Raw genomic sequence first — 13321 nt, 5'->3', positions numbered from 1 at the left:
TCATTGTTTAACCGCTCGACTAGAAGCACAAACAATTCTAGCGTCACCAAACACCTGTTTAAAAGTTAGACGTAACCATGAAGATTTGCTCGTTCCTTCATATTTTCGCTTAGCACAACCTTCGCCAAACTTTACTTTGCCTGCAGCTTCTGATATAGACTGATTCTGTCTATTTCCCTTATATTAGAAGTTTCTCCAATTGTTTTATTCTACGATTCTAATCGTATTTCTGAGACCAAAGCAATGTGAGATATAAAGTCTGAAAATATATCTCCAACCAAAAAATGAAAGGCAACCCGACGTTTCAAAACCAACACGGTTTCTTCTTCAGGGGTGACTGAAGGCGCGCGGACAGAGCAGCAGCTCCCAACCTCTTCGTCTTCAAAAAAGGAAAGAAAAGAAAGAAAGAGAAAAGAAAAAGAGAAGTTAGGAAATTTTGTCTCCAACCATCCAACGGGTCATAAGGCCTCAGTGGTTTCGACCCTGCTGCGTAGGGCAACGACTATCTGCTCGTCGGAAACCGATAGAAAGAAGGAGAAGAAGACCATAATTGAAGACCTAAAGAAAAATGGTTACTCTAGCAGCTTTATTGAGCGCATCGCCCGACGGCAAGGTCTCGCCAGACAAGACCAGATGCCAGTAGAAGAACGACAGCCCCATCGAGTCGCGCGCATAAGCGTTCCCTACGTAAAGGGAACCAGCGAAGCGCTCGCACGAGTACTGGGAAAGAAAGGTATTCTGGTGGCCCACAAGCCCACGTCCACACTGGGAAGGTTTATGCTAAGACCGAAAGACCGTCCACCAAAGGAAAAAGCACAGGGCGTGGTTTACACCATTCCTTGCTCAGAGTGCCCCGCAACCTACATCGGCGAGACGAAGAACTTTCCCGAGCGTATCCGCCAACACAAGAACGACGTGCGGAAGTTTGACAGTGAGCGCAGCGCCATCGCCGAACATTGCGATACCCTAGACCATCGCATTGACTTCGCGAACGCGCACGTGGTGGACACAGAGCCCAATTTTCGAAGAAGACTTTTCTTGGAATCGTGGCACATCCAGCACACCCCAGGAAACCTAAACAGGTCGCTGGGCGCTCTGCCCTCTGTGTACGCACATGGCCTCCGTGACCTGACGGAAAAGCTGAAGAGATGACCATCTTCATAACTAACAAGTTATTTTACAATTTTTCCAATTTCCTAACTTCTCTTTTTCTTTTCTCTTTCTTTCTTTTCTTTCCTTTTTTGAAGACGAAGAGGTTGGGAGCTGCTGCTGTGTCCGCGCGCCTTCAGTCACCCCTGAAGAAGAAACCGTGTTGGTTTTGAAACGTCGGGTTGCCTTTCATTTTTTGGTTGGAGATATATTTTCAGACTTTAACTCTCACCCAACCAGGCAGATATCTGTCGAATATGTTTACTTTCCAATGTGAGATATGGGCAGAAATCTATCTATTTATTTAATTATTTATTCCCAATACCTCAAAAACGCTTTTTAGGGCATTACATCAGGGGGTAATTACAAGATATATATAAAGTAAAACGCAACAATAGAATTCAATTGCACTTTCAAAAGGCTTATACGTAGAATTAACAAAGTCACTACCTTTATGTATTTCCAGACCCCACAGAGCTGGTTGCGTACCATAAAAGTCTCTTATACCCACGAGGACAAAGAGACGCATCGTTAAAACAACCGCCCGGAAACATGTGTGATCTGTAATGGGCGTGCACACACATACTGAGCGCCCCGTCTTCTGCGCAGGTAACTACAGCTGCCTCCGAGTGCTGCTGGTCTTCACGAGGGACAAGTCCTTCTACATCAGCACCGTGTTTGTACCGGGCATCGTGCTGGTCACGAGCTCCTTCATCAGCTTCTGGTTGGACATTAACGCCGTGCCGGCCCGTGTCATGATCGGCGTCACAACCATGCTCAACTTTTGCACCACCACCAATAGGCGAGTTGTCCACTCTTGTTGGCCGAGGCCGGAGGTCGTGAAAGGACTCTAGAGCCATTTTACGTCGGTCACGTTTTCTTCACCATCGGTCCTATTCATCTGTGGAAGTACGAATGAGTTCTGCCAGGGCCGCAGATCTTTCTGCCGGGTCATTCCATGCCAATGGAGACGCGGCAAATATTTTATGTCTGGGATTTGTGCGAAAAGTTAATTTGGATGAAGAAGCCTTTGAACTCAAAGAAAAGTATTTTTTGTGATTTTTTGTGAATTTATTGTTGTTGATATCATGCTCTAAATTTCTGGTTTTTGCATAAAACCCGTGTAGATAAAAACCAACATAAAACTGTTTCTTACCAGACAAATATAAGGGACCGCCTAATTACTTAATAAGATGCCCTATCTTAAACTAAAATTCAAACATTGAAAGACGCCATTTTTAGTTCAAATGGGCAGAAAAAATATTTTATAAGGATTTTTCTAGTCAACACGAAGCTGGGTGTTATCTACAATACCTTTTTTCGTTTTTTCTCGTTGAACTAATAATTGAGTTCCTCTTGTTGATTGTTGAAAGCCTCGTTTAGTTGCGTTTCAATTGAATGACAAAATCTCCAGTTCATGCAGTCCGAAAAGCGAGCCTCTGTGTTGTTTTCGCAGCTTCCGTTCGAACCTTCCCGTGGTGTCCAACCTGACCGCCATGAACCTGTGGGACGGCGTCTGCATGTTCTTCATCTACGCGTCCATGCTGGAGTTCATCATCGTCAACTACCTGTACCGCAACCTGGGCAGAAGACAGCACCCCCACCACGGTGCCGGCGCCGGAGGCCACCCGAGCAGTCGACCTTCGTCATCTGCCGGCGGCGCGGTGGCGGCCGCTGAGGCCCCGGGGGTCCGGGCCCCGCTCCTGCAGGCACCCAGGAGCCGGGCGCAGGACTTCGAGATGATGAAAAAGGTACCGCCACCTCTCTGGCTGCGCGCGGTGCCGCACGATTACGGCGGGGCTCAATGATCCGGCGGGGCCTTCATTTAGGACCCACTCGCGCCAAGACAAACGGTCGATGGTCATGGCACTAGGACGTGTTGGAAGCTTATGTTAGGGCGCACTTCTGGGCCTTCTATATTTAAGACATGCAAATTTAAGTGAGTTTCGGAGAATTAAACTGCAAGCCTAAGTAATCGGGACGTGCGGCGAAGATAGACGAGCCAATGTATGCATTCGATGACTACCTATTGTACGAATCACTGCGTCATAGTCAAAGAGTAAATTTATGTCAAAACTCGATACTTCAAAACGCGTGAGGCCACACTTATCCGCAATATGAAGTCAAAGTCGAAGTCCGGCAAGCCGTTTTTCGTCTGCACAGTCACCGGACAACCATCACGTCTTTTGTCCTCGCCATCTCTGCTTTTCTGTGACCTTAGTGCTCGTCAGACTTGGCGTCACACGTCACCTGCCAATGGTGTAAGCCTGTCCACCATTTCTGCCGCGCCCCCTTATCTCGTTCCCGGGATTTTAAGCGCAGGGCAGTCATTGAGCGATTGACTGACAGCCAACAGAGCGCGTGAGTGGCTGTCTGGAAACCCGTGATCAGCATGCTCTAGGCCTCCTTGAGGGACACATTTGGCGTGGCGGAGGGAAGCATTCTCGCTGGCAAAAAAGATGGCTGGAAGCAGATCGCCGCTCTGCTTATGGCGGAGAAGCGTCACTTCGCGTGTGTTTCAAGTGTTCTGTTTAGACAGCCCTAAAGAGGTAGCTTTTAAGCAACCTAGTGTAGGCCGAGCTGCCTCTAGACAATGATGTCGTGTCTTTTCTTGTCCTGCCTAACATATGGATTTTAGTCTATGATGTTCACGCACTCCCATCTCGTTTGAGTCCTTCTTGTTGAGACATGGCCGCATTGTGTAGAAACTATATGCTGAAACAAAATTAAACCAGTTCGTGTCCCTTTAGCAGTGCAAACAACAAGGTATGTACATCAGCGGGGGGAATAAAATTATACGGAGCAATATATAAGAGACGAAACCTGTACCATGATTTTTTCGAAGACGCTGCCCTAGGCATTCAGACACGCGTCCCGCTGCTTGGTGAGGCGGCGTATACCGTCCTCAAAAAGGACTGTGTGCGCTCCTTGAACCATTTAGTCAACGCAGCCTTGATGGCCGCATCGCAGTACAATTGTAACTTTAAAGCTCTCTTTGGGGATTCGAAGACACGAAAAACATGTTCACATACAGGGACTATAAGGTGACTGTAGCCTCCTCGCAACCCTCGGTCGTTGCGAATTGAATCACCACTCGCTGACCCAGCTTCGACGGATTCATAATCACTCTCGCCACGTTGATAGCGCTGTCAACAGAAACCGGGCATGCAAGGAGAATGAACACTGCTCCCTTGTTCTTTGGCTGCGCTTATCAATTTATTTTGAAAGACACCGTGCGCCAGGCTACGTGACGCGGCACAAACAAGTTTCATATGATCAGCCTTCGTCTATAAAAAGATAACCCTCGGTAAGTTAGTAGACTTGTTTCAACTTACAGTAAAGTAGTAAGCTGGGCGAGTTGGTAAACGTTGAACTGGGTTACAAATCGCGCACAGAGTCGAGGACAAACGCGGAAGGAACACCGAACACAGACAGGCGCGCACTCACAACTCTGGTATATTTAGTGAAGAAAAGAAAGATGTGGCACGATTTATGACAATGGCACCAGAGAGTAAACAGTTCAGTCAAAGTCAAATGTTCGCAAGAAGGCAACTTCTTTTTCGCTCGTTTGTCCTCGTCTCTTTGTGCGGGATTGGTAACCATGTTAAACTTACAGTTTTTGTATGTTTGTTTAGGGTTATACTTACAGTTTAAACTTAAACAAAGACGTTTAAACTTGGTTCATACATTTTTTTATGCCATTTAGAAACTTCTACACCTCACTAGGGTTTTATTACATCCATTCATCTTGGTACAGAGAACTATTACAAATCTAATCCCTGGCTAATGTGGTTCGTAGTTGTTTTACAAAGTAAAAAAGAAAAAAAAAAAACGCAACGAGTTGTTAGGTATCTGCGATGGAAAATAGAAATTTGAAGGACAGTACCGAAAATAAGTCAGAGCCGTCATAGGATTGCCTCTATCCCAGCTGCCGACAACACCACAGAAGAAAAAACAAAAACAATGTGGCGTTTGGTACGGCGTTGCCTTTATCAGGGCATATTGGTGCCAAAAAGCGAAATTTGTCTATTTGTGAAACACATGCGATGCGTGATGGCATGTGGCGTGATTCCATTTTCTGGGTACTCCTGGTTTACTAAAATTCGTTTTTTTAATAAAAGAGATGCGAAATTGCATTCGCTACGTATCACAGTAGGACTAGGTAATGGCTGCACTGCAGCGGGAGATCCAGAGCTCTGTCGTCTTTAGGAAGCAGAAACACCCTTTGCTCATCACAGCGCGGGTAGTTGACGAAACGAATTGCAGTGCGACAAATTCAACAAGACAAGACAGGGAAACATTTTATTTCTGATTATATCGAAGGGTCATCGATGAGGATTTTTGCCATAATGTCTGATCACAGTAAAGGGCTGTACTTGTACAGAACGATATCCACTGTATGATCATATTGTAAGCAGGTTTCTTGTCTAGCCTTACCTGCCAACGTACACCTTAAAGGGCAACTCCGCTCGATTCCGAAGATTTCGGGATAATGAGTGATTTCGAATTAAAAAGCCCCAGTAAAAGACACTACCTCTTTTGCTTCGCGAAAAATGGGATATATATTTTTTAAGTCTAATTTTAAACACGAGCGGAAATCGAAACCGAAACTTCGGCTCCGTCCGGCAACATTGGCCTCGGGCCGCCAAGTAAATGGCCACCACGTGGTACGAGAGGTCACGTGATCCTCGGCCCACCGACGGGCGGGATGGGGGAGGGCGGGCGTGCGGCAGGCGCGATTGTCGTCTGCACCGCACTCTTCCCCACGTTTTGATGTCTACGGCATTCGACGACGTCTGCACAACTGCGGCATAAGTGTGCGACTCTGCGCACGTGGTGTCCATAGTGTGGACGAAACTCCGAGAGGCAATAATCACAAACGGTGAGACGACGACGGTGGTTGTGACGCGGAAGACGGCGGTAACGGCGGGACCACGGCGTGCGGTTGGCCTGCTCCCAAGAAGCGCGCTGCGCAGGCGCGTACGCCAATCACGTGGACAGCGCTGAGCGCCGAGAGGCAACGCTGCGACGTCACGCGCTACGCTCGATCGGAGAAGTAAAAACAAGCAATAGGGGGCCATGATGATTACGTTTAGCTCAATGTTGGCTCCGCCCATGCCGTAGCCTTGACTGCGCTGTTGGTTGCGCCTGAATTCGCCCGCTCGAGTCACCCGATTTCGGCAACTTGGCGAGTTGCAAAGTTTGCCGGACCGTTTAAGAAACGTTTAGACAGAACTGCGTCGTAATATTTGACGTGTGGTCTTCCTAGGCGATACTGAAGAGGACTGCATTGTTTTTTCAAAACCAAAAATGAAGCGGAGTTGCCCTTTAATACTTTTTATGTTTTATGTAATATTTCAAAATTTGCTAGCAATTTAAGGCTTGAGCGACCAGAATTGCGTGCTTCACAAAAAAGTGATATTCTCTAGTATAGATATTTAACACGTCTGACGTTGTTTAGAATTTTCAGGAACCAGTATCAAATCTTAAAATCATATTGCCCACATCCTTTGGTCATTCTCATGCAACATCTGTCTAACCTCAAAGTGAACGACCCATTCCTCCTCCCTAGCTCAGAGGAGGTTATGCAACACCGACAACAGAGCATTTCAGCAATAAAACACGGGCTTTCACTTGATGCGGAGGAACTCTTTTATTCAATCTAAAACAACAAAATGTTTTTATCTGTCAAAGAGTGTACTGAGGCTAACGGGATTATGTTCTTTTAAAATGAAAGTTGAATGCTGGCAGATTCCATCCTAGACTTTTACGGTTCTATCTATCGGCCAGCGTAGTAGCGTACGAAGATACGTCTTGCCTACAAAACAAAGGAGTATGTATATGGTCTTGCGTGGCTCCAGTCCTCTGTAACATTTACCTTTCACAATGTGATCGGGCTCAATTTACTCTAGTCTCATACAAATTTAAGTTTCGATTTCTGGATCTACAACTAATGTTAAAAGACAAGCGCACGTGCTGGAAGTGTTCAGCAAGAACCAAAACATGCCTGCTACAATTGGACTCGGCACGCTCAAAAATCATAAAGAGAGGAATTGTAAAAAGTACAATGAGTGCTGCCTAGAAAGATTCGTGTACATATTAAGCGGCTGGGATCTTTCAAGCGCAAGTGCTGCGTCTGAAGTCATCGGGGTTCCTACATTCTACCGGGTGATTCAAAGAGACCGAAGGCTCTTTAAATCGACCGGAAAATTCGGTTTCTTAACCTATCGCGCTGCGACTTTGTGCAGCATTGCCCACAGATGGTGCATTTCTTTTTTTTTTTTTTTGTAAAATTTGCAAAGAGTGAATTTTCCTGAGGAAAAAGTAAAGAAAGAAAAAGGCTTAGCTCCGATAGAAACGCTGCGACGCCACCGGTCTGCAAACAACACGGCACCGTTTCGCAAGGGACACAAGAGATGGCACGACGAACGCCGCCAACGAACGAGCATACGGCGCCGAGAGCCAGCGTCTTTAGCAGAGAATTTTTTCGACTCAAAAGCGGCGCGCGTTCCGCAGGCGGCGACAGCCGCAGAAACAAAAACAGGCGCGGTAACAACAAGGAACTGCAGTTTCTTGTCTGCTAAATGCGCCGGCTCTCGGCGTCGTCTGCTCGTTCGTTGGCGGCAGTTGGCGTCGCGACCGCTTGCGCCATCTCTTGTCTCCTGTGCGAAACGGTGCCGTGTTGTTTGCAGACCGGTGGCGTCGCGGCGTTTCTATAGGAGCTAAGCCTTTTTCTTTCTTTACTTTTCCCTCAGGTAAGTTCGCTCTTTGCAAATTCTACAAAAAAAAAAAAAGCACCATCTGTGGGCAACGCTGCACAAAGTCGTAGCGCGATAGGTTAAGAAACCGAATTTTGCGGTCGATTTAAATAGCCTGCCGTATCCTTGAATCAGCCGGTATATTGTTTGAAGTACCTGAGCCACTGATCACATCCGACAGACATCGAGAGCGCACATGAGACAAGAACCCCCGACCAGCAGTGCTGCCCAACATTCATCGAATTTCACACAATTTGAAAAAGATTGCATCTAAATATAATGTCTAAGAGGAACTTTCTGCATTGGACAAACTCAAGCGGTTGTGTCCGAGGATCAACAATCCTCAAGCACAGTAAGTTGAGTAAAAATTGAACCATCAGCGAAAATACGTCGACTGCCAACGAGGCGTGGTGTATGAAATTCCTTTCACCTGCGGCAAAATATATGTGGGTCAGACAGGAACATGTTTCAATGACCGGCTACAAGAGCATGCCTTATCCTCGAGGTCGTCACCACCTGGCCACTTAGCAATACACGTAAGGGATTGTATGTGCACTGCGAAGTTTAACCATACCAAAAGTCCTTAGGTGTTTCAGGTCTTAAAGAACTCGCGAGCTGTATGAAGCCCGAATAATTTTTCTAGTGGGGCTGTGTGCATCAGCGGCACGCCGATTGCCTTATCGCATAAGGAACTTTGCAACCTTAATCTCACGATTTGACGACAAGTAACCTGGTGTCAAATTTTATGTTTCTTTTATCTTCAATCTTTTTCTTAGTATTTTTACCATCTGCAAATGGTGTTCGTGTTCCTCGACAATTTGCCTTTTTGCCTTAACTGTGTTCACTTTTTCGCCTTTTTTCATTTTTTTTACTTTTTAGCGGGAAAACAACTAAATCAGCAGCAGTGTTGCGGGTGACGGGACGTGTAGCTGTCTTTTCGTCACGATAACGTTTTTTTGTTCTTTTCTTCCAGCAGTCTAAAATGTTTTTAGTTTAGATTTCTAAATTATAAATAACCAAAGTTATAGTGTAGGTTAGCCTCATTGGGTCATCCTTTCTTCTTACCGTCATTTATATTATTGCACGTCGGAGTAACACTTCCGACACAATTGATAGAATAGTATCTCGAACCTAATATATGCTCTAGATGGACGTGAATACATTAATACGTTTTCCAAGTCACCCAGGTGAAATGCGTCTAGTGAACAGTACAGAGACATTCAGAAACCAGAGGAACTAGGATTCTATGCTTTCAGACATGTTATTGAAAGTTCCAAATTACGTTAGACAAGTCGGGTACCCTGGAAAATACAAACGTTTGCAAATCGCGTGAATCTGTTCACTGACCCTTTGAACTTCCACCAAATATTACACTAAAAATCAGAACAATGGAGGTTTATGTGACATTTATTTGGAACATTCTGCAGGCCAGAAACTGGCTCAAGCAGGAGGGAATAGTAATAAACACCAATACAAATACAAGTAATAACATGTCGAAACAGGAAAACAAAGTGAATAAAAGCAATGGTACATCTCGGGGCTACACCAGCAATACTAAAGACGTAAATTAAAAAAATTAAATCATATAATTTTATGAAAAAGAAGGGAGGTCCCTTCTTTTTCATGAAATTTAAATGATTTCAAATTTTGTTATTTACGTCTTTAGTATTGCTGGTGTAGCCTCGTGGCATACAATTGCTTTTATTCATTTTGTGTTCGTATTTCGACACGTTCTTACTTGTATTTCTATTTGTGTTTATTTTCACCACAAAAATTCAAATTTCACCACAAAAATTGTTAGCCTAAAAAAGCTTGTACGTAAGAACTTTCCTTCCAAGATGGCGTGGGCAGAGAACGAAAATTTGAAACTATTGTTGCCTGCAAATATGGGTGTTAATTAGTATTCGTTATGGTTCCACGAAGGCTGTGATATTAGTGGAAAAAATAATTATGCGTATTAAACCTAACATTGTTTGTTTATTTTAGTTAAAAAATAAGAATTTCAACCTGACGAGATTTTTGCGTAGTTGAAGCATTGATAGGTTATTTGCTTTGATGAACTGTGATGGAAAAAATAACCTTTTGAATTTTACATAGATTAATTTGACCGCACGCCTTTGTACCATTTCTAGGTGTACGTTGGCAAGTATTAAATGACAATACACCTGGTAACACCTGCTAACAGTAAGATCATGTAGTGGACAACGATCTGTATATAAAAGCTATCTGTGAGAAACAACATATAGCTCCTTTATAGAGGTTATATTATTTATTATACTGCTTTTAGACTAATTATATCAACTTGCGTTAAAATGTCCTTTTTGTCCTGCGAATAATATTTAGCGTTCTTATGGGTTTTTCACGATTTCTATTATGAGCTATTTATGAGTTGCCAATACAGATTTGGTGGCCGTTGTATTGGTGCTACAGTCACAGCAGGGCTTTGTCGAGGGTGGTCTTAAAACTATGACCGAGGTACAGCTCTAATTTCTATACTATCTACAAAACCATGTTCCTAAACCACGGACGTTGTCAAAGAACGGCACTTCGAGGGTGGAGCCATTCCCATGACATTTAATTGCCACGTGGACGAAGGCATACCTGTTTCCAAATTTGAGACTTTACCAAATATGGCTCAATTCATTCGCCGATTGTTACACACATTACGCTAGTCAGGTAGTCCTTCAGAGACATCGATTTCATTTGATAGTTTCACCTAATGATAACCGGGATACTTGATGAGGCGATTTATTCTAACTAGTCATACCCCACAAATTCGCCGCATATCTGTCACTTTCAAAAGGAAGAGGGATAGCAGTGGGCACGTTGACCCCCGCATAACCTATGTTTGTCCAACCGACCAGAAGAACCACGCGGTCACTAACAATGCTGGTTCGTTCTGGTCCCTTCCTTCCCTAACAAACGGTATAGCCCCACGACTACAATACCTTGATGGTGTCTTCCCGCTCCGACATCTCAGGAAGCATTCTAGAAGACGTCACCAGGGGGTCCATGGCTGAGGTAAACCTTTTCCACTCAGCAGCGACACCTCCTCGGCATATTTTCTCTATTTCTCTCTCACTTCTCCTCTATTCGCCCCACCATTCCTCTTTTGCATCGAGACTCCTTATGCACGTCGTTCTCTCTTTCTCTCTCTCTCTTTCCCCTGACTGGCATTTTGCTGAAGATGCACAGCTCTGGCTAGGAGCAGCGCCGGTGCCTTCCACCTGCACGTTCTCGCCAAAATGAACTCTTTTTTCCACATCAAGCTTATCGCTGAAGCCCACCTTTTCCTTACACCATTCCTTCAAATTCAGTGCAATTCACAACAGTTCTGCCGCCTTAGACGGACATGAAATGTGTCCGCTCTAAAGTGCGCCTTTATCTATGACATACTCAACAGGTTTTCTAAGAATGTTTTGTTCTTGTGTTTTGCAGTTGAGTCTTCAAATTAGGGCAAGAACCGCAATACTCCAAATTTAAGCTACTACTTGGGGTTTCCGTCAATAAAAGGCTCACGAAATGCACTAAGAATAAATAGAAGCTCGACTTTCAAATACCTAAAAGAATATAATACGCCACTTGTTAATGAATGTGTTAATATTTGCAGTGTTCAAGAAGTTTAGGCATGTACTGTGTGCGCAGTACATTAGACTTAGCGGCTGAATTTTATTTCTTAAGTTCAAAAGTCTGTAAGGGCTTCGTGATTCAAAGCTGTTACATCTGATTCGATATGCGCGCAACTTGAGGATGTATTTTGACATACGTGTACGAGTCAATAACATAGTGTCCTACCCTTGTTTTCTCTTCCAAAATCCTCTCCTCCTTTCCCAAACCAAATTGCACTGCCCAACTCCTTTGTGATGCGCACTACCCTCTATTGAACACTCTTCCCGCATATCCTACAATCGTTTATTTACATACATGCCAATCTATTTTTGCTACCATCCCTATTTTATAATCTTATTTTGTATAATATGACTTCATATTCGCGCATTTATTTTTTTTGTGCACATTTGGTGCTTCTATATGTTTTCTTTTTACCTTCTTATCATCTCGCTAAATCCGGCCCTTGAAATGACTTCAACAAACGGCGTTTTGTTTCGTATCTTGGATTGACACATTCAACAAACCAACAAATAAATAAAAACACATACTTCGTCCCTCCTCGTCGCCAATGAATTAACATCTGAAATAATTTCTTTCGACTCCTTATACACATGACCTAATTTTGCACCGCTAAACACTGCCGACATTTGACACTAACTGATGTCCCCATTTGCTTTCAAACGCTCAACGCTGATCACTTTTACGACTGCACTATAATTACCCAATGCGACTGGACATGAATCCTGCTTATGCTGGACCGGCTTGTATCTATCCAACGTGTGCGCACTTGGTTCCTCGTGCCCTGATTTGGTTCGTGCTTGTGCCCATTCCTGCCCTTCCGTGGTCCATACGCGTCCCATCCCGTGCCATGCTCTCCCCGCCGTTACGAACCACTCCATCTCCCTCCTCCTGCTCCCCGCTTTCCCGGAGAAGCTGCAGCAGCAGCAGAGCAGTAACCACAAGGCGAGCTCAGGAGGCCTGCAGGAGCCGGCTGCAGCGCACGACGTGAACAGTCTTGTGCGTCCGCTCTCTGCTTCGGCGGGCCTGGCCGGGTTAGGCACCACAGCGGGGTCGGCACCCACGCCCACGGATGCAGCGGGCATCGACCTCAGCACGGGAGAGCCGGCCGCCATGACGGGGAACGGGGCCGGGCCCAGGACTGAGAGACTCCGGGCCGTAGCCTCGGTGTTCGCCTGGCTCCGACGGCCCCAACTCTTCCCAACCGAATTGCCGCCCAAGCCGCGTATTGCAAAAGCTATTGACTACTTCTCACGAACCGTGTTCCCGGTACTGTTCGGCGTCTTCACGTTCGGGTTCTTCCTGGCCTACGCCGCCATCGGGCCTTTGGCAGAGGAGAACTGGAAGCTCATCGAGTACTAGCGCCCGCGGCGCCTCGTGTGGCGCCTTGGATCTCTCTTTCTGCCGCCCGGGTTTGGTGCTTGCGCGTATGGGTGTGTGTTCTGCAGGTACGCCCTGCATGCTTGGGCGCGTCCCGCGAAAGCCTTACTCTGTTTTACCTGGCGGGAGATTGCAAGTAAGCGCTTGGGAAAAATTGTATAGCGTTACCGGAGTTTGAATGTCCATGGTGAATCATTCGCTTGCAGAAAGGATCGCATATCTGCGGCTTGGTGCGGCATGCGGCAGATTACGGCGCTCCTGTTCTCTCGGAAATATCCGCCATACTCTCTGCAATGTAACTTGAGACGTACGTACTAGACACTCCCTATGGAGGCCGTGCGTACCGGTCTTCGCAACGCAGTGTGACTGGGCGAACAAAGAGCGGCGTGTGTACAAATCACTGCGAG

General features: G+C 45.5%; 1 protein-coding gene across 1 annotated transcript in view; it reads left to right on the top strand.

Annotated features, from left to right (window-relative positions):
* Nucleotides 1-12896, top strand: part of LOC120844255 (glutamate-gated chloride channel) — a gene marked incomplete at its 5' end in the record, with an annotated part of 134397 nt that extends 121501 nt beyond the window's left edge. Inside the window, 3 exons of the mRNA XM_042291251.1 lie at nt 1759-1951; nt 2606-2900; nt 12459-12896. Coding sequence (XP_042147185.1) covers nt 1759-1951; nt 2606-2900; nt 12459-12896 — 926 coding nt within the window. The remainder of the gene's footprint in view (nt 1-1758; nt 1952-2605; nt 2901-12458) is intronic.
* Between the last annotated feature and the right edge of the window lie 425 nt (nt 12897-13321).

Source organism: Ixodes scapularis, unplaced genomic scaffold (genome assembly GCF_016920785.2).
Source record: "Ixodes scapularis isolate PalLabHiFi unplaced genomic scaffold, ASM1692078v2 PGA_scaffold0__279_contigs__length_252992795, whole genome shotgun sequence".
Taxonomy (NCBI): domain Eukaryota; kingdom Metazoa; phylum Arthropoda; class Arachnida; order Ixodida; family Ixodidae; genus Ixodes; species Ixodes scapularis.
This window is presented reverse-complemented; position numbering and strand designations above follow the sequence as displayed.